General features: G+C 45.7%; 1 protein-coding gene across 5 annotated transcripts in view; it reads left to right on the forward strand.

Moving 5' to 3' along the window:
* Spire1 (spire type actin nucleation factor 1) overlaps positions 1-5,016 on the forward strand; it is a 218,781-nt gene extending 213,765 nt beyond the window's left edge. For 4 of the 5 annotated variants that reach the window (XM_045143068.1, XM_045143067.1, XM_045143070.1 and 1 more), the window contains one exon: positions 1,403-5,016. In XM_045143068.1, coding sequence (XP_044999003.1) covers positions 1,403-1,661 — 259 coding nt within the window. In that variant the 3' untranslated portion in view covers positions 1,662-5,016. The remainder of the gene's footprint in view (positions 1-1,402) is intronic. The other variant, XM_045143069.1, reaches the window with a different exon arrangement.
* The last annotated feature ends 15,971 nt before the right edge of the window (positions 5,017-20,987 follow it).

Genomic DNA, 20,987 nt, shown 5'->3' on the forward strand with positions numbered 1-20,987 from the left:
AAGGACCCATGATGGACTCTCCAGGTCCCATGTAAGCCAGATGCAAGGTGATGCAAGTGTGCAAGGTTGCACATGTGCACTACGTGGCACATGTGTCTGGAGTTCAATTGCAGTGGCTAGAGGCCCTAGTATGCCAATTGTCTCGCTCGCTCGCTTGCTCTCTCACATTCTAACTCCCACTCTATCACATTAAAAAAAAAAAAAAAAAAAAGGCCAGTCTGTTGGGCTTGCCTTAGAAAAAAGAACAAACAAACTGCCCATTTTGTTTGTTGCTTGTATGTGGGAGTGGCTCGGGGTGCCAGGACCTCCTGCCACTATAAACAGCATACTCTTGCACCACTTTGTTCATGTGGCTTACATAGATTGTTTGCGGATTGAACCCAGACCACAGGCTTTGCAAGTGAGCGTCTTTAACCACTGAGCCGTCTTCCCAGCCCCTCGACATTTCTTTTTGAGCTTTTGTTAATGCTCTTGTTGCTGTATGTGCTTTTTGAAGGGTGGGCTTTTTTGTTTTTTATTTTGTTTTATTTTGGGGTAGGGTCTTATTCTAGCCCAGCCACTGCTACTGTGTTATTTCTTAATAAAACATGTTCTTTTTTTCTTTTTTGGTATGTGTGTAACATAGGCACATGTGTGTACAGATGGATTCACTCTTGCACACACTTGCAGAGGCCCGAGGAAACTCAGGTGTCCTCTTTTCACCCACCTGACTGTTTCGTTGGTGGAAGTTCTCACTCAACCCAAAGCTGCCATTTTTGCTGGTTTTCCTTTCCTTTTCTTTCTTTTTTTTCTTTCTTTCTTTCTTTCTTTCTTTTTTTTTTTTTTTTTCAGTCAGCCAGCTCCAGCAGTTCTCCAGTAGTTCTCCAGTTTCTGTCCCCAGAGGACGAGGGTCATAGAAGTGTATGAACGCAGGTGTTGGGGAGTGTGGCTCTGGTGGTCTCGGGCCTCGTGCTTGCGCAGCAGGCACTCAGCCATTTGCCCGTCCTCCCTCACTTTCCCTTCCTAAAAAGTGTTTTGAACATTGTCTCCAATGAAGCATACTTCCTGGAAGAACACGACACGATGAGCTCATGCACCCATTCTGCAATGCTTTGGCAACAATTTTAGGGTCTTTTAAAAAATAAATTTATTTATTTATTTGCAAGCAGAGAAATATAGAAGAGAGACAAAGAGAATGAGTGTACCAGGGCCTCCAGCCACTTTGCAAACGAGCTCCAGATGCACATACCAGTTTCTGGCTTTATGTGGGTCCTGGGGAATCAAACTCAGGTCCTTAGACTCTGAAGGCAAGTTCCTTAACCACTGAGCCATCTCTCCAACTCAATTTTTAGGGTCTTTTAACCTGATTAATTAATATCAGGAGTACTACAAGAATCCTGAGTGCTTTGAGTTTTGTCCCCAGGTTTTCCTCCAAGTCTAAGTCAGTGGACAAGTCAGATGAAGAACTCCAGTTTCCCAAAGAGTTCATGGAGGACTGGAGCACGATGGAGGTGTGTGTAGACTGCAAAAAGTTCATTTCGGAAATCATCAACTCAAGCCGGCGCAGCCTGGTGTTGGCCAACAAAAGAGCTCGATTGAAAAGGAAGACACAATCTTTCTACATGTCCTCACCAGGCCCCTCTGAGTACTGCCCTTCTGAAAGGACTATCAATGAGATCTGAGCCTCTGTGTCCAGAGGCGACCTTCCTCCAGCAGCGCTGTGGGACCATCTCGAGATCCTTCCTGTAGTTTCACTTACTAGGTTTCAGTTCACAGTAGGTCAGACTTTTGCTACATCACCTTGTAGCACCAACTGAATGCTGTGTTCATAGTGATTGATGTCATGTGATTGTGACAGGTCCACCTGTTGCTCATTTGCACCCAGAAAGGACAACAATCTCAAAGTTGTTTTGGGGTGTGTAGATAGGGAGTTGGAAGCTCTCTTAGTTCAGGCTCTCAATCCTCAAATATTTCCTGGCTAAGGCAGAAAGCTTCTTGTGTGGGAAGTCAGGCTGACAGAGAGGTTGATATTAGCACAATTCCAAGCAGTAAGTCATATTGGCATTCCACATGACAGTATTCCTCTCTCCTGTACATAGTGGCCAGTGCCCTGCCACACGCCGGCTCCCTGAGGTGGGCCAGGCTAGCTGTCTTCTCACAGCACAAAAAGTAAAAGGACTTGCTGATCCTCTCCACTTGCGTCTCAAATTATTGTTGCTCTGAGATACAAATTGCATAAGGGGCTTCTGACCGCGTTCTAGTGCAAAGCACTTGGGTAAGCCGCACAGTGCATGGGTGGCCACTTCCTCTGAGCTTCTGGGTCTGCCCAGACACCATGAATCAGTATCTCCTAAGCTGGTTACAGGCCTTTCATCCTCTATCATGAATGTATTATGGTTACAGAAAGTTCTGTGATGGATGTCTAAGACTTAAAATTTTGTGGGAGTTTGAGGACAAAGACAGTCTTAAGGTTTCATTAGGCAGCTAAGTTTATTTTTTGGTTAACTGTGATGGGTTGTGATAGCAGAGGGTGCCAGCATCAAATGAGCCAGAATGCACACATTTTCAGCTACATTTTTCACAACTTTATAGCGCAACCATCATGACTAAATTAAGCCACAATTTGGTACCTAAGTCTCAAACTGAAATTTATTTTTATAAATGAATTTTAAAAGAAAAAATATCTAACTCTTTAAACATTACAAGAAAATTAACCTGCTGACAGGTTACCTTGGATACCTTTTGCACTAGTTTCCCTTGGAAGTGAGTTGAATCATAGGTTGGGTTTCTGGTGAAAGGGAGGTCGGCAGGTAGTAGCATGCACCTCAAATTCCTCAGCTCTTGAGCTCCATCCCAAGGCTACCCTTATTTTGATGAGCTTATAAATAATCAACCAATCAAATCACTGTCAGTGTTGACAAGTCAGTTAACACATGTGCAAGATTATTTTCTAAAAGCTATATAATGCCCTTGTAGTCAGCACTGACAGCTCCATGTAATAAAAGGCATGAGAGTCGCATTTCATTCCACATAAAAATATAGTGACATTTCCACACTAACAGTGATACCTCAGAACCATTCCAGTAGTAGTTTTAATGCATTGGAATTTACATTGTACATGGCTTTAAATTACTTATGAAATAAACTTTACCAATTGACTGAAATAGTGCATGTTAATAGTTCATCTGTATTGCATGTCAAGTGGGCCACCAGAAAACCCTTGTAAGACCCTGTGTTTCAGTCTGGGTTTTTTTTTTTTTTTTCAGTTATTTTTAAATAAGACCTTTAAATTTTTCATTGGGTGAATCTCATTGATAAAACTTTTCTTGAGAATATCTGAACTTGGCAAACACTGTACAATTAAGTAGGTCCTACTCGCCCTGATGGTTCCAGGCATGAGCTTCTAAAATGGCCATGAAAGAAGGGAATGAGGGAGGAGAAATAGATTGGTAAGCGCCTAGGGTAATGTGCTTCCTAAAATAGTGACTAATCACTGTTTGACTTCCAACATAAGACAGTCCTGAAAATGAGAATGTTCACAGACCAATGATCTACTAACCCTGTTTCTTTTACCTCACTTCTTCAGCTTTATGGTGTTAGACATGATGGCTTGGGCTTTATGACCACTTATCACAGGATATATAAATCTTTCAACAGTATTATCTGGTGTTTTAAAGAATGGTGTGTCCAATGAAACACTTTGGCCAGGCAAACTGTTTAATCCCAGCATTTGGGAGGCTGAGGTAAGATCAGTATTAGTTTGGCGCCACTCTGGGGCTACAGAGTGAGTTCTAGATCAGCCTGGGACCCTGCCTGGGGGTGGGGGGGATTTGTAGAAAGTGATGTTAAGAAAAGGCACAGCCAGGCGTAGGTGTGGTGGCGTACACCTTTAATCCTAGCACTCAGGAGGCAGAGGTAGGAGGATCACCATGAGTTCAAGGCCACCCTGAGACTACATAGTGAATACCAGGTCAGTCTGGGTTAGAGTGAGACCCTGTCTTGAAAAACCAAAAGAAAATGAAAAAAAGAAAAGGGACTTGGCAAGGTGAAAATGGTAGAAATAAAAGTAACATTGTTTTGGGGTTAGGTTTATACGTTAGCCCTTCTTTACCTTGCTTTGACACTCGCACTGTTTGCTGTTTTCCAGAGGTTAATCCACTAGGAGCTTGTGTAGCTTGCTCTTTAAGTCCCTAGCATAAGCCACCTTCAGTCAGAGCTTCCTGTTCCTCCGTGCACACTGATCTCCCTGCGCAATGCCCCTCTCTGACCTGATGTCCTGCCATCTGCCTGGTACTCCCAGTCCAATAGCAACTGTGCTGTGTGGCTGGCTTCAGTGGACATCTGATGCATCTTGAGCATGTGTGCACATCTGGATGGTTGTCCCTCCTCCCAACTCCCTCCAGGCGTGAGCACAGTTCTCTTGTCCCATAGGCCATAAGGTCACCCTATAGGGAAATCGGTTTCCCTTCAGTGGCTTTGCTTTCTGTCAGAGTATGTAAGAATGCTTGTAAATACTGTAACATATTCATTAATATTTGAAAGACATCCAGTGAACACTCCCAAAGCAGGTAAAACAATTAAATAACTGATATGTACATTGACTTAATGATTAACTAAATTTCAAGCTTTAGGTCTTCCAGATGAAACCAGGAAGTTGTTATGCAAAGGTTTAAAATCATCTGTTTAAAAGAGATATGTGATACCACCACGAACTCATACTATGACATTTTTAAGGTATTTATTTTTCTAACTATACTAATAAATAGAAGATGACTTTTGGGCATCATATAGGAAACATAGAAACTTTCAGTTACGTTGCTATTTGCTAAGCAAAGCAACGGAAAATTTTGTACATGCAAAACTGTTGAAGGGCCATGAAGACACGTGTGCTGACTGGGCTTTGACCTGGCTGCCTATGCACAAAATGACCGAGAGCATTGCTCACATTCAGAGTGACATGATGGTACTAAATGTGTTCCATTAAAGTATTTTATTTTGAAATTTATGTAGGAAAAAATAAAATGGCTTTTGTCATAACTAGTGTGTTGAGTTTATGTTGTAAAATGCTGGTATTTTCCAATAACTAGCCATTAGAAACCACCTACATTGGAAGACAAGAGGCCTTTACCAGAGCATGCAAACATTTAAGAAATGTATTGTAGGGCTGGAGAGATGGCTTAGCGGTTAAGCGCTTGCCTGTGAAGCCTAAGGACCCCGGTTCGAGGCTCGGTTCCCCAGGTCCCATGTTAGCCAGATGCACAAGGGGGCGCACGCATCTGGAGTTCGTTTGCAGAGGCTGGAAGCCCTGGTGCGCCCATTCTCTCTCTCTCCCCCTATCTGTCTTTCTCTCTGTGTCTGTCACTCTCAAATAAATAAAATAAAATAAAAAAAATTTAAAAAAATTAAAAAAAAAAAGGAATGTATTGTAGCCAGGTGTGGTGGCTCGCGCCTTTAATCCAGCACTTGGGAGGCAGAGGTGGAAGATTGCCGTGAGTTCGAGGCCACCCTGAGACTCCGTAGTGAATTCCAGGTCAGCCTAGGCTAGAGTGAGACCCTACCTCGAAAAAAAAAAAAAAAAAAGGAAAGAAAGAAAGCAAGAAAGAAATGTACTGTAAAAGAATCACTTTAGAAAAGTGCTAATGGGGCTGTAATATGGCTCAACAATTAAGGTGCTTGCCTGCAAAGCCTAAGGACCTGAGTTCAGTTCTCCAGAACCCATGTAAAGCCAGATGAACAAAGTGCACATATGTCTGGAGTTCATTTACAATGGCTAGAGACCCTGGCATGCTCATTCTTTCTCTTACTCTGTCTGCCTCCTTCTCTCTCAAATATAAATAGAATATATTTTAAATTTTTAAAAATAAGGAATTTCCTAAGTACAGATTTCAGGAATGCTATTTAGAAAGTATCTATTTAAAAAAAAAAGCAGATGTGGTGACACTTACTTGTAGTTCTAGGTACTTGGGTGGCTGAGGTAGGAGATCACTTGAGTCCAGAACTCTTCAGGCAGCTGGGTAACAGAGCAAGACCCAACCCGCTCACCACTAGCACCCCAACCAATGTCCCTATAAGCCTTTATTCTAAACTCATCAGTGGGCTGGAGGAATGGACACACCAGAGCCTCCAGCTGCTGCAAACGAACTCCAGATGCATGTGCCACCTTGTGCAGCTGACTTATGTGGGTCCTGTGGAATCGAACCTGGGTCCTTAGGCTTTGCAGGCAAGCGCCTTAATTGCTAAGCTATCTCTCAAGCCCCCTGGTCATTATTTTTAAATAGTTTTATGGCAGTATAACAGAGACACAAAATAGCTATACATTTTTAGTGTATGCAACTTGATGAATTTATTTTATTTATATACTTATTTATGAGAAAGAAGGCGGGGGGGGGGGGAGAATGGGACATGCTAGGGCCTCTAGCCACTTGAAAAGAGCAAACTCCGTATATATGCCTCACCATGTGAATCTGGCTTACTTGGATTCTGGGGTATGTATCATCGGGCTTCGTGGGCAAGCACCTAACTCACTAAGATGTCCCTCCAGCCCTCTGATGAGTTTAGAATAAAGGCTTATAGGGACATTGGTTGGGGTTAGTGGTGGGTGGGTTGGGTCTTACTCTGTTACCCAGGCTGCCTGAAGAGTCCTGGACTCAAGTGATCTCCTACCTCAGCCACCCAAGTACCTAGAACTACAAGTAAGCATCACCACACCTGGGTTTGTTTTTTTTAAAAAGACTTATTTATGTATGTATTAGAGATAGAGAAAGTGGGGGGGGGGTGGAGAGAGAATGGGCACACAGGGCCTCTAGCCAGTGCAAAGAAACTCCAGACACATGTGCCACCATGTGCGTCTGGCTTACATGGGACCTAGAGAATCAAACCTGAGTTTGTAGGCAAGTGCCTTAACCACCTCTCTCCAGTCCTGGGTGTTTTTTTTTGGTTGTTTGTTTTGTTTTTTAATATATACTTTCTAAAAAGCATTCCTGAAATCTGTAGTTAGGAAATTCCTTATTTTTTTAGTTTAATTTTTTGTTTATTTATTTGAGAGAGAAAGGCAGATAAAGAGAGAGAGTGGGTGTGCCAGGGCCTCTAGCCACTGCAAAAGAACTCCAGATGCCCCCTCCTTATGCTTTTATGTTAACAGAATACATCAACTCGTATCTTTTTTTTTTTTTTTTTGGTTTTTGGAGGTAAGGTCTCACTCTAGCCCAGGCTGATCTGGAATTCATTCTGTATTCTCAGGGTGTCCTTGAACACATGGCGATCCTCCTACCTCTGCCTCCCAAGCTCTGGGATTAAAGGCGTGCGCCACCATGCCTGGCTAACCCTGTCTATCTTAAAATATTATGTGGTGGTTCCCCTCCCCCCCTCCCCCGAGACAGGGTTATGTCAGTATGACAAGCAAACCTTGAACTATCTATGTAATGCAGGCTGCCCTCAACTTGCAGTTCTCCTGCCTCAGCCTCCTCCCGAAGGGCTGGGGTACAATTGTGTGCCACCATGCTTAGCTATTACTTGGTAATGAATTGGATATTCATGTACACCATGGCTCTCTGGCATTTTAAAAATATTTTTATTGAGCCAGGCGTGGTGGTGCACACGTTTAATCCTTGCACTCAGGAGGCTAGGAGGATTGCCATGAGTTCAAGGCCACCCTGAGACCACATAGTGAATTCCAGGTCAGCCTGAGCTAGAGCAAGACCCTACCTTGAAAAACAAAATGAAAAACAGGTTTTTTTATTTGAGCAAGAGGCACACAGAGTGATTATGGATGTTCCAGGGCCTCTTGCCTCCACAAACTCCAGAGGCATGTGCCACTTAGCATCTGGCTTTTTGTGGGTACTGGGGAATTGAACCCAATCAGACTTTGTAACCAACTGCCTTTAACTGTTAAACCATCTCTGTAGCCCCTTACCCCCGGGCATTTTGACAGCTCCTTTTACTAAATAGCTCTGTGATACGCATCTAACAAAACTGTGGGGGGGTGGGGAGTAGTGGTGCTTACATTTAATTCCAGCACTTGGGAGGCAGAGGTAGGAGGATCAAGACCAGCTTGGGACAACAGAGTGAATTCCAGGTCAGTCTGCGTTAGAGTGAGACTCTTATCTCGAAAACAACAGCAACAAAAAGAAAAACCATTAGTGTGTGCAGGTATCTTTTTCATGATCCAAATACTGAATGCCACTGCCTCTCAGACTCCAGAGATAAGATTGTGGGTACCTTAAAGGAAAAATCTGTAGGTAATTCTCTCCCCGCCCCCCCCCCCCACCCCAGGTAGGCTCTTGCTTTAGCCCAGGCTGACCTGGAACTCACAAAGATTCTCCTACCTCTGCCTCCTCCTGAGCTCTGGGATTAACTGGCATGCACCACCACATCCAGCAACAGGCAAGTCTTAACTGTATCTTCTTCCGTCCCGGCTACAGGAGGCAGAAAGTCTTGTAAATCAACCGCAGTCAGTGTACAGTGTCAGAAGAGGAAGGACTTTCAGGAAAGGGTCAGCTCTGTAGAGCTGCTGGTTTGACTCCCACTCTGATATCCCTGCAGAAAGTTCACAGCACACACACAGGCTTTGCTAATGAAGGGCATGGTCCTCCCCTCGTGTCAACCAAAAGTCTTTTACCAAAGCTGTTTAAAAGCTGCTTAAAAGCTGCTTAATGGGGGCTGGAGAGATGGCTTAGCGGTTAAGGCACATGCCCAGGAAGCCTAAGGACCTCGGTTTGATTCTCCAGGTCCCAAATAAGACTGGAGTTCATTTGCAGTGGCTAGAGGCCCTAGCATGCCATTCTCACTCACTCACTCTCCTCTGTCACTAATAAGTAAATAAAAGTGAAATCTTAAAAAAAAATTTTTTTAAGCTGCTTAATGTAAAGGTCTGTCTTAAACAGTTACATGTTCAGGTAGAGCTGTGTGAGCAACTGAATTTGCATAACTATTCCTTTATAGATGAGACCATATAACTATCTAGATTTTACTGTACATACACCCTGCCACTCTGTTCCTGATGCATAGGCTGCCCTGGAAGCCCATCACAGAAGCAGTGGAATGAAAGGCTGAGACAAGGCCCAAAGCTCTCCCTGGCAGCAGGAAGTTCACCGCGGCCCTAGGGCTGGATGCATCAGGGTGTGCGACACACTGTTTGGATTTCTGGCACCAAGTGGTCTCAGCACTGACCTGCTGGGCAATGCGCTTGCAGCTGCTGGGGTGGGGCTGCAAAGAAGCAGGCATCATTCCGGGGGGCAGGCGGCGGGGGGAGGGGGCCTCTGTAGGCTGCATAGCCTTGAGCAAGGCTCACCTGATGATGCCCCTCTTATACATACAGCGTCACTTTGGTGTGATTTGACCCCACCAATTAACTATCTCCTGGTGTACCTATGCCCTTGGGACTCCCAAGAAGAGACCTTCATACCCCAGCTCCTCAAGAAAGGAATGCAGGGCTGGAGGAATGGCTTAGTGATTAAGGTGTTTGCCTGCAAAGGACCCAGGTTCCATTCCCCAGGACCCATGTTAGCCAGATGCACAAGGAGGCACACTCATCTGGAGTTCATTTGCAGTGGCTAGAGGCCCTGGCATGCCCATTCATTCTTCTCCCTCTCTCTCTCTCTCTCTCTCTCTCTCTCTCTCTCTCTCTGTCATTCCCTCTTAATCTGTCAAATAAATAAAATTTTTAAAAATTTTTATTAGCATTTTCCATAATTATAAAAAAAAATCCCATGGTAATTCCCTCCCTCCCCCCACCCACAATTTTTTTTTAATAAGAAAGGAATGCAGAGGACCCTGGAGATTTCTGCCACACAAATCAGGCAGGCATGTACAAAGCAGAGGAGGGGAGCCAGCCAGTCTGCACAGGGAGACCTCTCTCGGGGTAGCTTCTGCATACAGAATGTGAGTGGGCAGCATAAAAACTTTTAAATATACATGTATTTTACAATATATACATATATGCTTATTTCAGAAAGGGTAAGGAGTATGGGCACACCAGGGCCCTCTGCTACTATAAACAAACTCCAGATGCATGGGTCACTTTGTGCACCTGGTTTTTCTGGAAAATCAAACCTGGGCCATGAGGCTTTACAAGTAAGTGCCTTTAATGACAACCATTTCTCCCACCTGAACTTTGTACTTTTGTTGTTGTTGTTGTTTGTTTTGCTTTCCTTTTTCTTTTTTTAAATTTTATTTATTTATTTATTTATGAGAGAGAAGATCAGAGAGAGATGGAGAATGGACGTGTCAAGGCCTCTAGCCACTGCAAACGAACTTCAGATGCATGCGCCACTTTGTGCATCTGGCTTATGTGGCTCCTGGAAAATTAAACAGGGATCCTTCAGCTTTGCAGGCAAGCACCTTAACCGCTAAGTCATCCCTCCAACCCTTGTTTTTTAAGGTAGTGTCTCACTCTAGCTCAGGCTGACCTGGAATTCACTATGTAGTCACAGGTGGACTTGAGCTCACAGCGATCCTCCTACCCTGCTCCCAAAAGCTAAGATTACAGGCATGCGCCACTATGCCGAGCTTTTCTTTTGATGCAGTCTTACTCTAGCCCAGGCTGACTGACTCACTCTGTATTCCTATTCTGGCCTCAAACTCTTGGTAATTCTTCTACATCTGCATCCCAATTGCTGTGATTAAAGACATGCAGCACCATGGCCAGCAACTTTTTTTGAGCGGGGGGAGGGGGAAATAGATTTTATATATATATATAAACTCAATTATTTATTCAAGAGAGAGAGAGGAAGGAAGAGAAAGAGAGAATTTGGGGGCAAGGGCCTCTAACTGCTGCAAATGAACTCCAGATGCATGCACCACTTTCTGCATCTGTCTTATGTGGGTCCTGGGGAATCAAACCAGAGTCCTTTGGTTTTTAAGGCAAGTCCTTAAGCTCTAAGCCATCTCTCCAGGCCTTAGCTTTATTTTTGTTTGGGTAGTCAACTGATTCAGTCTTAGAATGTATGGAGCTGATATTTGGGATGTCAGTGAGTTTGATGACTTAAGACCACATTGAATTGTACAGTCTTGCTTTGGGGTTTGTACTGACCCACTGTCACTGATCTGCACATCCCTGAAGCGAAGGGACAGGTGCATGCACATGTTCTTTCGCTTTTCAAAATGGCTGTGCCTGCAGATATACAGAAGGTGGTCCTGGTGGGTGACAGTGTCCTCTGCTTCTTCATCTGTAGATGTAGTGAAGGTGTCCTAATGGGTGACGGTGTCCTCTGCCACTTCATCTGCAGATGTAGAGAAGGTGTCCTAGTTGGTGACGGTGTCCTCTGCTGCTTCATCTGCAGATGTAGAGAAGGTGTCCTAGTGGGCGACTGTGTCCTCTGCCGCTTCATCTGCAGATGTAGAGAAGGTGTCCTAGTTGGTGACGGTGTCCTCTGCCGCTTCATCTGCAGATGTAGTGAAGGTGTCCTAGTGGGCTACAGTGTCTTCTGCCGCTTCATCTGCAGATGTAGAGAAGGTGTCCTAGTGGGCGACGGTGTCCTCTGCCGCTTCATCTGCAGATGTAGTGAAGGTGTCCTAGTGGGCGACGGTGTCCTCTGCCGCTTCATCTGCAGATGTAGAGAAGGTGTCCTGGTGGGCGACGGTGTCCTCTGCCGCTTCATCTGCAGATGTAGAGAAGGTGTCCTGGTGGGCAACGGTGTCCTCTGCCGCTTCATCTGCAGATGTAGAGAAGGTGTCCTGGTGGGCGACAGTGTCCTCTGCCACTTCATCTGCAGATGTAGTGAAGGTGTCCTTGTGGGTGACGGTGTCCTCTGCCGCTTCATCTGCAGATGTAGTGAAGGTGTCCTTGTGGGCGACGGTGTCCTCTGCCGCTTCATCTGCAGATGTAGTGAAGGTGTCCTTGTGGGTGACGGTGTCCTCTGCCACTTCATCTGCAGATGTAGTGAAGGTGTCCTTGTGGGCGACGGTGTCCTCTGCCGCTTCATCTGCAGATGTAGTGAAGGTGTCCTTGTGGGCGACGGTGTCCTCTGCTTCTTCATGTTGGTGACTATAGCAGGCAGGATCCACCCTCAAGGAGTAAAATTACCGGTGAGGCATTTCTCATCATTTTGGTGCTCTGGTGACCTCTGGCCCTCTTGAAGCCTAGACCTATGTTCTTTTTATTACTACTATTTTGGGTTTTGTAGCCCAGGCTGACCTGCACTCACTGTGTAATGTCAGAATGGCCTCAAACTCACAGCAATCCTCCTACCCCTGCCTCCCAAGTGCTGGGATTAAAGGTGTGCACCACCACACCCAGACATGGCTTTAATTTTTTTTTTTTTCAAGGTAGGGTGTCAATCTAGCTCAGGCTGACCTGGAATTCACTATGTAGTCTCAGGGTGGCCTCGAATTCTCGGCAATCCTCCTACCTCCGCCTTCTGAGTGCTGGGATTAAAGGCGTGCACCACCACACCCGGCAAATATTTTTATTTATAATTTATTTGCAAGCAGATAGAGAGAAAGCAAGAAATAGGTATGCTAGAGCCTCCAAATTCCAACTGCAACCAAACTCCAAGATATATGCACCACCTTTTGCATCTAGCCCTACGTGTGTGCATCTGACTTTGTGTGTCTGTCTGGCTTTATGTGTGTGCAGCTGGCTTTCTGTGGATACTGAGGAATTGAACCCCATTCATGAGACTTTGCAATCAAGTGCCCTTGATTGCTGAGCCAATTCCCTAGGCCAGCCCAATGTCCTTAGCATACTGTGGGTGCTTCTTTTTTACCAGTTTCTCCCAGCAACACCCTCTCCTTGTATTGAAAGACACTAGACTGCTTTTGGTGGGTCTTCCATATTCCCCACTGGCTGAAGACTAGAAAAAGTTCTCAAAGTGAAGAAGCTTTGGTTTTAGATACCTCAGAAGGAACAGAACCCTACGAATAAATTTAATTTGGTCACCCCTGGGTCAGCTGCGCAGAGAGCCCTTGGCAAGTGCTCTGGCTCTAGCTGGCTAAACTCCCCCAGCGTGAAGTGGTCCTCCAGGCCCGGCAATGGTCCGCACCTCCATGTGCGAGGCAGAGCCTTCGCTGTTCCAAGATGGTCCTCACTGCTCATTAGCAAAATGGCTTTTTTAGAGCACAAGGGCTTTTTCTTCATATGGCAGGTAGCACATAGATTCTTTCTCAGTAATAACTGGGTTTTCAAGTATCTGAAATGGTTCTAACTAAATTCCAGCTGGGCGTGGTGGCACATGCCTTTAATCCCAGCACCTGGGAGGCAGAGCTAGGAGGATCACTGTGAGTTCAAAGCCACCCTGAAACTACATAGTGAATTCCAGGTCAGCCTGGGCTAGAGTGAGACCCTGCCTTGAAATAAAAACATGCAGTCTGACAGCTAAACAACTACTGCTCAGTTGCTGAGATTACAGATGTATGCCACCACACCTGGCGCACCAGCATTCTTAAATGCCTGGAACTCTGCATGCATGCGAGGTAGACTAACTGATCATGGCTCTAGAAGAAGTTGCAGTATAAACTGCTCAAGGGCATATGTAAGTTATCACAAAATCGTTCTTGGCAATACAAACCTTCAGGAATTGATGGTAGCTGTGATGCTAGGAGCTGGTGTGGTACAAAGGCAGCCTCATGTAAACAGATTGTAGGAGGCTCAGGCGGGAGAGAGAGCCCGGAGTTGCTCCAAGTGCCATCTGCCAGCTACATCTGCCATCTGTGCCAGAGCCTCAACCTTGGTTTCACTTTTATCAGAAAATAATAAGGAGCCTCCCTTTAAAAAAAATAAGCAAATAAAGGGCCGGGGGAGATGGCTCAGCAGTTAAAGGTGCTTGCTTGCAAAACCTGCCGGCCTAGCTTCAACTTCCTCCAGCATTTGTTTGCAGCAGTGAGAGACCCTGACCACATACACACACACACACACACACACACGGAATTTAATGATGAAGAAAGAAAGTCTTCCTAGCATTCCAGTCAAGGAAATTTAAGACAGGACTATTTGGAAAAACCTGACAGTGGATGGAACAGCATGAAAGGGAGGCCAGTTAGTGACTTAATTAATTAATTGCTGTGTAGCAATCCTGAAAACTGTCTTGAAATAATAATCATTTATTACCTGACAAGTTTCTGTAGATCGGGAGTTCAGGAGCGACTTGAGCCAGATGTTTTCTACCCAGGGTGCCACCAAAGATGTCACCGTGACCTGCTTCCAGAGTGGCTCCTCACACAGCCATTCAGGTGACTCATTATGTGGTAGAATGAAGTGACAGCAAGCAAGACCTCTGGTGTCATACCCACCCCGTATTCCTCAATCCTAAAGGCCATGCTAAGGAGAGGTCATGGGACACAGGGGCCACTGTGGAAGTGGCTACCCCAGATGATGAACAGCACTCAGGGCAGACTAGGACAGTAAGAAGGGGAAAACACGAAGTGTATCTGAAAATTCAAAAGAAATGTTCAGTGCCTGCCTGACTGGAAAGAGAAGCGGCAGGGGGAAGAAATCCTATGGAGTGCAGGTTTGGCATTTGGGAAATGGAAGTAGAACTAATTAGAAATAGGAAAGGAAAGCTGTTTGGCAAAAGAAAATAAATGTGGTTTTATGTTAACCAAGTGACGCAGGGGGGATCTGTACAAAAGGAGATAACAAGTGTTTTCGGTGAAGGGCCAGGTGGGAAATATTTTAGGCCTGCAGGCTTTAAGGTCTCTTCCTCTTAGCCTGATGTTGAGGGGTTGTTATTTACAACCTTGTAAAAATACCAAAACCAGCTGGGCGTAGTGGCACATGCCTTTAATCCCAGCACTCAGGAGACAGGGGTAGGAGAATGGCCACCTGGAGATTACATAATGAATTACATAGTGAATTCCAGGTCAGCCTGGCCTAGAGCAAGCTCCTACCTTGGGGTGGGGGTGGGGAGAACAGAGGCCACAGGCTAGCTGCCTGGTTTACACAGGTGGGGAAGCCAAGTTTGCAAGAAGGAACCCTAGGCTTCCCTTGAATAGCATTCCAGTAATGCCTGCTTCATATGAAGACATAATAAACCTTTGTGTGTTGAAGTTACTCCCACCAAACTTACCCAATAACAGAGATAGAACCTGAAACTCTTATCATTTCCTAAACAGCATGTATAACTAGTTGCATCACATATGGAACTAAGCATTATGTCATCTAGAGATGACTCAAAGTATATGGAAGAATGTGTAGGGACTAGGGAGGGGGTTTGGCAGTTAAAGATGTTTGCTTGCTCAAAATTTACTGGCCCAGTTTCAATTCCCCAGTACCCACAAAAAGCCAGATGCACAAAGTGGCACCCTCATGCTCCCATACTCACTCTCTCTTCCTCTTTCTCTCTCTCTCCATCTCTCTCAAATGAATAATAAAATATTTCAAAAAACATGTACATTATATGCAAACACTAATCCACCTTCTTTTTTAAATTTTTTTTTAAATATTTGGGAGAGAGACAGAGAGCATGAGCACACCAGGGCCTTCTGCCATGGCAAACAAACTCCAGACACGTGTGCCACTTCGTGCATCTGGCTTTTACATAGGTACCAGGGAATCAAACTCAGGTTGTCAGGCTTTACTGGCAAGCGCCTTAACCACTGAGCCATCTCTCCAGCCCACTAATCAAGTTTCTATGAGGGACTTGAACATCTGTAGATTTTGGTGTTCCTGGGAGTCCTAGAACTAGTCGCTTGTTACTGAGGGTCAACTGTATATATAAAATGAAGCCTCAGGCAAATAATATTAACAAGGTAAATTCCTGAGGTATTCAACTTGCTGTCGCTCAGCTGCTACCTGGATAGAAGTTGTGAATGGGTGAAAGGCTCTTCAAATACTGGGCTCTGGCCTTTCCCATTTCCCTCAGTGTTGAACAGCAGGAGGTGGTGGTGGTAGGCAAATAGAAGACAGCCATTGTGGGTGGTGCCCTCCAATGTTACATACCATTCCTCTGCTGCTGCCCTCCGCTCCCCCACCCCCATATCGGGGCATCTCTCAGCCTAGGGTCTGGGACTCTTGGCTCTAAAGACTTGAAAGCTCTCTGGAACTGATGCAGACCAGAACCTGCAGGTCCTCTTTTTAGGCTCCTGAGAGACTGTCCTTTTTCTTTTTTCTTTATTTTTAATTTGTAAAGGGGAAGAGAGAGATAGAAAGAAAATAGGCACACCAAGGCCTCTTGCCACTGCGAAAGGGTTCCAGACACATGTGTCACTTTGTGCATCTGGCTTATGGGGGGACTGGAGAATTGAACCAGGGCCATCAGGCTTTGCAAAACAAAGAAACAAACAAAACATCCGGTGGCACACACCTTTAATCCCAGCCCTCAGGAGGCAGAGGTAGGAAGATCACTGTGAGTTTAAGGCCACTCTGAGACTAAATAGTAAATTCCAGGTCAACCTGGGCTAGAGTGAGACCCCCTCCTCAGAAAACAAACAATAAATAAAGAGTCTTTAATGGCTGACTCATCTTTCCAGCCCTCCTGAGAGGACTTTTTTTTTTAATTATTTTTATTTATTTATTAGACAGAGAAACAGGGAGAGAGAGAGAATGGGTGCACCAGGGCTTCCACTGCAAACGACCTCCAGATGTGTGTGCCCCCATGTGCCTCTGGCTAACGGGTGTCCTGGGGAATCAAACCAGGGTCCTTTGGCTTTGCAGGTAAATGCCTTCACCGCTAAGCCATCCCTCCAGCCCATCCTGAGAGGACTTTTATCAGCTGTCTGCTTTCCTCAAGAACCCTTCTGCTTCTCTTCCTCATGCCCTGGCTGCTTTCGAGCTGTTCAGCGGCTCCTTCACCTGACAGTGGCGGCTGCCAGGATGACCTGGGGTACCTGCCTCTGCCAGGACAGCATTCTGAAGCTGGGCATCCTGCCAGATGTTCAGGAACTGGATGCCAGGCACAGCCATATTCATGAAGGCACAGGCAGCCTTCCCACTAGGGACAGCGTCCTGGCAGGCTCGTGGCTGAGATGCCACACTGGAGGTACTGGGCAGGTTCAGGTCTGTGGGCACTGCCAGGGACGCAAGGCTTCCAGAGGCCACCTTTAGCTGTCAAGCTGCTCCGCCGAAGCCTCCACTGTGCTGCTGCTGCTGCAGTCGGTGTGGACATCCTCATGGTGCTGGAACCAGAAGCTCAGAGCCAAAGGGGCGTGGTGGCGCACGCCTTGAATCCCAGCACTCGGGAGGCAGAGGTAGGAGGATCGCCGTGAGTTCAAGGCCACCCTGCGATTACATAGTGAGTTCCCAGTCAGCCTGGGCTAGAGTGAGACCCTACTTTGAAAAATGAAAAGAAAAAAGGAATGAGAGATGGCTTAGCCACTAAGGTACTTGCCTGGGAAGCCTAAAGACCCACGTTCCACTCTCCAGACCCCAAGTTAGCCAGATGCAAAAAGGTGAGGTCAGCGCAAGGTCGCACATGCCCACTAGGTGGCGCAAGCATCTGGAGTTTGTTTACAGGGTCTGAGGCCCTGGTGTACCAATTCTCTCTCCCTCTCTCTCTCTCTCTGAAATAAAATAAACTAAAATAAAAACTGAGCCAGGCATGGTGGCGCACACCTTTAATCCCAGCATCGGCAGAGGTAGAAGGATCACCATGAGTTCGAGACCACCCTGAGACTACATAGTGAATTCCAGGTCAGCCTGGACCACAGTGAGACTCTACCTCAAAAAACTAAAAAAAATAACAATAATAATAATAAAAAAAATAAAAATAATAAATAAAAACTGAAAAGAAAAAGCCTCCTATTCCCACAGCAGGCCTCTTCAGAGGCTGAACTGCAGTGGCAAATCCTTTGCGCTTGGAAGACAGGCTGGCGCACTGAGCTGGTCAGGAGCCCAGCCTAAGGGATCCAGAGTGCTGTGGTGCAGGGGCTGGGGGTTCAGCACCAGGTGCTATCACAGTCACCCTGCACCAGGTAGGCAGGGTCTGATTCCAAAGGATCACATGGACACTTCAGCTGTCAAGCGGCAGACCAACACCAGCTGGTGCACACCACGCCCACACTGCCTCTGCCTGGGGGAATCAAACCACTGCCCAAGTGCAGCTGTCAAGCTGTCCCTCAGCCTCACCCCTAAGACTGCTCTCTGCTGCTTTCTTCCTGTTTCCAGCTCAGCCTGTACTACTAAAATAAGGCAAGTATGGGGCTGGGGAGATGGCTTAGTGGTTAAAGGTGCTTGCTTTCAAAGCTTGCCATGGGGGGGTGGGGGGCTGATTGCTCAGTGCCCACACGTAAAGCCAGTTGTACAAAGCAATGCAGCAACAGGTTCTTGCATGCATAGAAGTTCGTGCTTTCGCTGTCTCTATCTCCTCCCAAATAAATAAAAAAATATTTTTTAGGCAAGTGCCTTCACCGCTAAGCCATCTTTCCAGGCCCTGATATATACTTTCAACATATTTTATTTATTTGAAAGAGAAAGGGAGAACGGCATGCCAGGGCTTCCAGCCACTGCAAACGTACTCCAGAAGCATGCACCCCCTTGTGCATCTGGCTTATATGGGTCCTGGAGAGTCAACCTGGGATCCTTTGGCTTTGCAGGCAAACTAGCCCCCACCCCTGAAATATATTTTTAAAAACTGGAGTTAGAGAAATGACTCAGCAGTTAAAGGCGCTTGCTTGCAAAGCCTACTGGCCCAGGTTCAATTCCCCAGTACCCATGTAAAGCCAGATGCACAAAGTGGCACATGCTTCTGGAGTTCATTTGCACCAGCAAAAGGCCTTAACACACCCATACACGCACTCTCTCTCTCTCTTTTTCTCTTTCTCATATAAAAAGTTAATTTTTTTTTTCAGGCAGAATCTCACTCTAGCTGGTCTCAAATTTACAATGATCCTCCTACTTCTGTCTCCTGAGTACTGAGATTAAAGGCGTGGGCCACCATGCTCAGCTAATTAAATGCTGAAAAGAATTACTACTACACTTCTTTTTTTTTTTTTTTAACTACTACTACACTTCTTCAGCCTATAACGACCTAAAGAAAAGAATATTTATAATGGAAAACACAAGAGACTAACAAATCCACAGGAGCTCATTTAAAAAAATATTTTATGGGCTGGAGAGATGGCTTAGCGGTTAAGCGCTTGCCTGTGAAGCCTAAGGACCCCAGTTCGAGGCTCGATTCCCCAGGACCCACGTTAGCCAGATGCACAAGGGGGTGCATGCGTCTGGAGTTCATTTGGAGTGGCTGGAAGCCCTGGCACATCCATTCTCTCTCTCTATCTGCCTCTCTCTCTCTCTGTCACTCTCAAATAAATAAATAAACAAAAATATATAAAAAATATTTTATTAATTTACTTGAGAGAGAAAAAGAGACAGAGAATGGGCACACCAGGGCCTCCAGGAACTGCACATGAACTCCAGACACATGCACCACCTAGTGCATCTGGCTTATGTGGGTTCTGCCTTAACTGCTAAGCTATCTTTCCAGCCCAAAAGCTTATTTTTAGCTTAATTCTGCCACCAAGTTTGAAATGGCTAATGATTGACATTTACAACCACCCGCGCCCTAAAAATGCAGACTTCCTCCACAAATGCCCAGGGAACTTTGCATGTCTTCACCTGTGCAGAGCACCAAGAAGAACCTGCCATTTCTCACATGCCTTCCAAAACCATAAGCTTGTACATTTTCCTCCAGAGCAGAACTCCTTTATGTGGCTAGTTGTAGAACATGGCATCTAGAGTTATGGTCATCTTGAAACAAATACTAGGTTTCTTTTTTGTTTTTGCTTTGGTTTTTGAAGTAGGGTTTCACTGTAGCCCAGGCTAATCTGGAATTCACCATGTAGCCTCAAAGTGGCCTTGAACTCACAGCGATCCTCCTTCCTCTGCTTCCCAACCGCTGGGATTAAAGGCGTGTACTACCCTAGTTCCTTTTTTCATTGCAGTGACAAAAAGCATTTAAGACAAGAAGGATTTTAAAAAATATTTTATTTATTTATTTATGAGAGACAAGCCACTACAAACAGACTCCAGACACATGCGCCACCTGGTGCATCTGGCTTTACATGGGTACTGGATCCTTTGGTTTTGTCAGCAAACACCTTGAACGCTGAGCCTCTCCAGGCCAAGGATTTATTTTGACTCAGCTCAGAGGGACACAGTCCACCATGGCAGGGAAGGCTGAGTAGCTGAGTCTGTGGTGCCAACCAGGAAGGAGAAAGAGGGGAATGCCCACCCGTGCCCCAATAGCTTTCTCCTTCTTTCCCTGTTCACTCAGGGTGAGACCCCGTCAGCCTGGGGTTGGATGACGCTGCCCACATTCTCAGGGGGGCAGGTCTAACCTCCTCAAGGTAAGCGTCTCTAGAAACACGCATGAACGCACGCACGCACGCACGCACATGCCCACAGGTGTGGCTCATTAATGCCCACAGTGTCTCTTAATCTGATCAAATCAGCAATCAATGTTAACCTTCACACAGTGAGACAAGAGGTGATTGCCAGCAGGTGAAGTGTGAGCCAGCGTCTAGGATGAGGTGTCACATAGAAAAGGGACTCTCAAGGTCCCACGCTGGCCCACCATTATTATTAGGGTAGCAGAGACAGGGACCATGGCAAAAAGCCCCCAGTGCCCTAAGCTGTAGTGTTTTCTCAAAAAGGATTTTTTTTTTTTTTTTGGTTTTTCGAGGTTGGGTCTCAGTCTGGCCCAGGCTGACCTGGAATTAACTATGTAGTCTCAGGGTGGCCTCGAACTCATGGCAATCCTACCTCTGCCTCCCAAGCGCTGGGATTAAAGGCGTGCGCCACCACACCCGGCTTCAAAGAGGATTTTTTAAGATACTGTTGTTTAGCCAGGCACGGTGGAGCATGCTTTTAATCCCACCACTTGGGTGGCAGAGGTGGAAGAATGGCAATGAGTTCAAGGCCAGCCCGGGACTACAAAGGAATTTCGGGTCAGCCTGGGCTACAGTGAAACCCTACCTCAGGGAAAAAAAAATAAAGATAATGGTTGTTTAAAAGTAGAAAATAGGTCACAAATCAGTATGCATAGTATGATCCTGAGTTTAATGAGAAAAAAAAAAAAACCATACATATACATTCATAGGCATAGAAAATTTGGTAGGTTTCCTAAAAAAGGTGTCAG

The sequence above is a fragment of the Jaculus jaculus genome, chromosome 2 (genome assembly GCF_020740685.1).
Source record: "Jaculus jaculus isolate mJacJac1 chromosome 2, mJacJac1.mat.Y.cur, whole genome shotgun sequence".
Lineage (NCBI taxonomy): Eukaryota > Metazoa > Chordata > Mammalia > Rodentia > Dipodidae > Jaculus > Jaculus jaculus.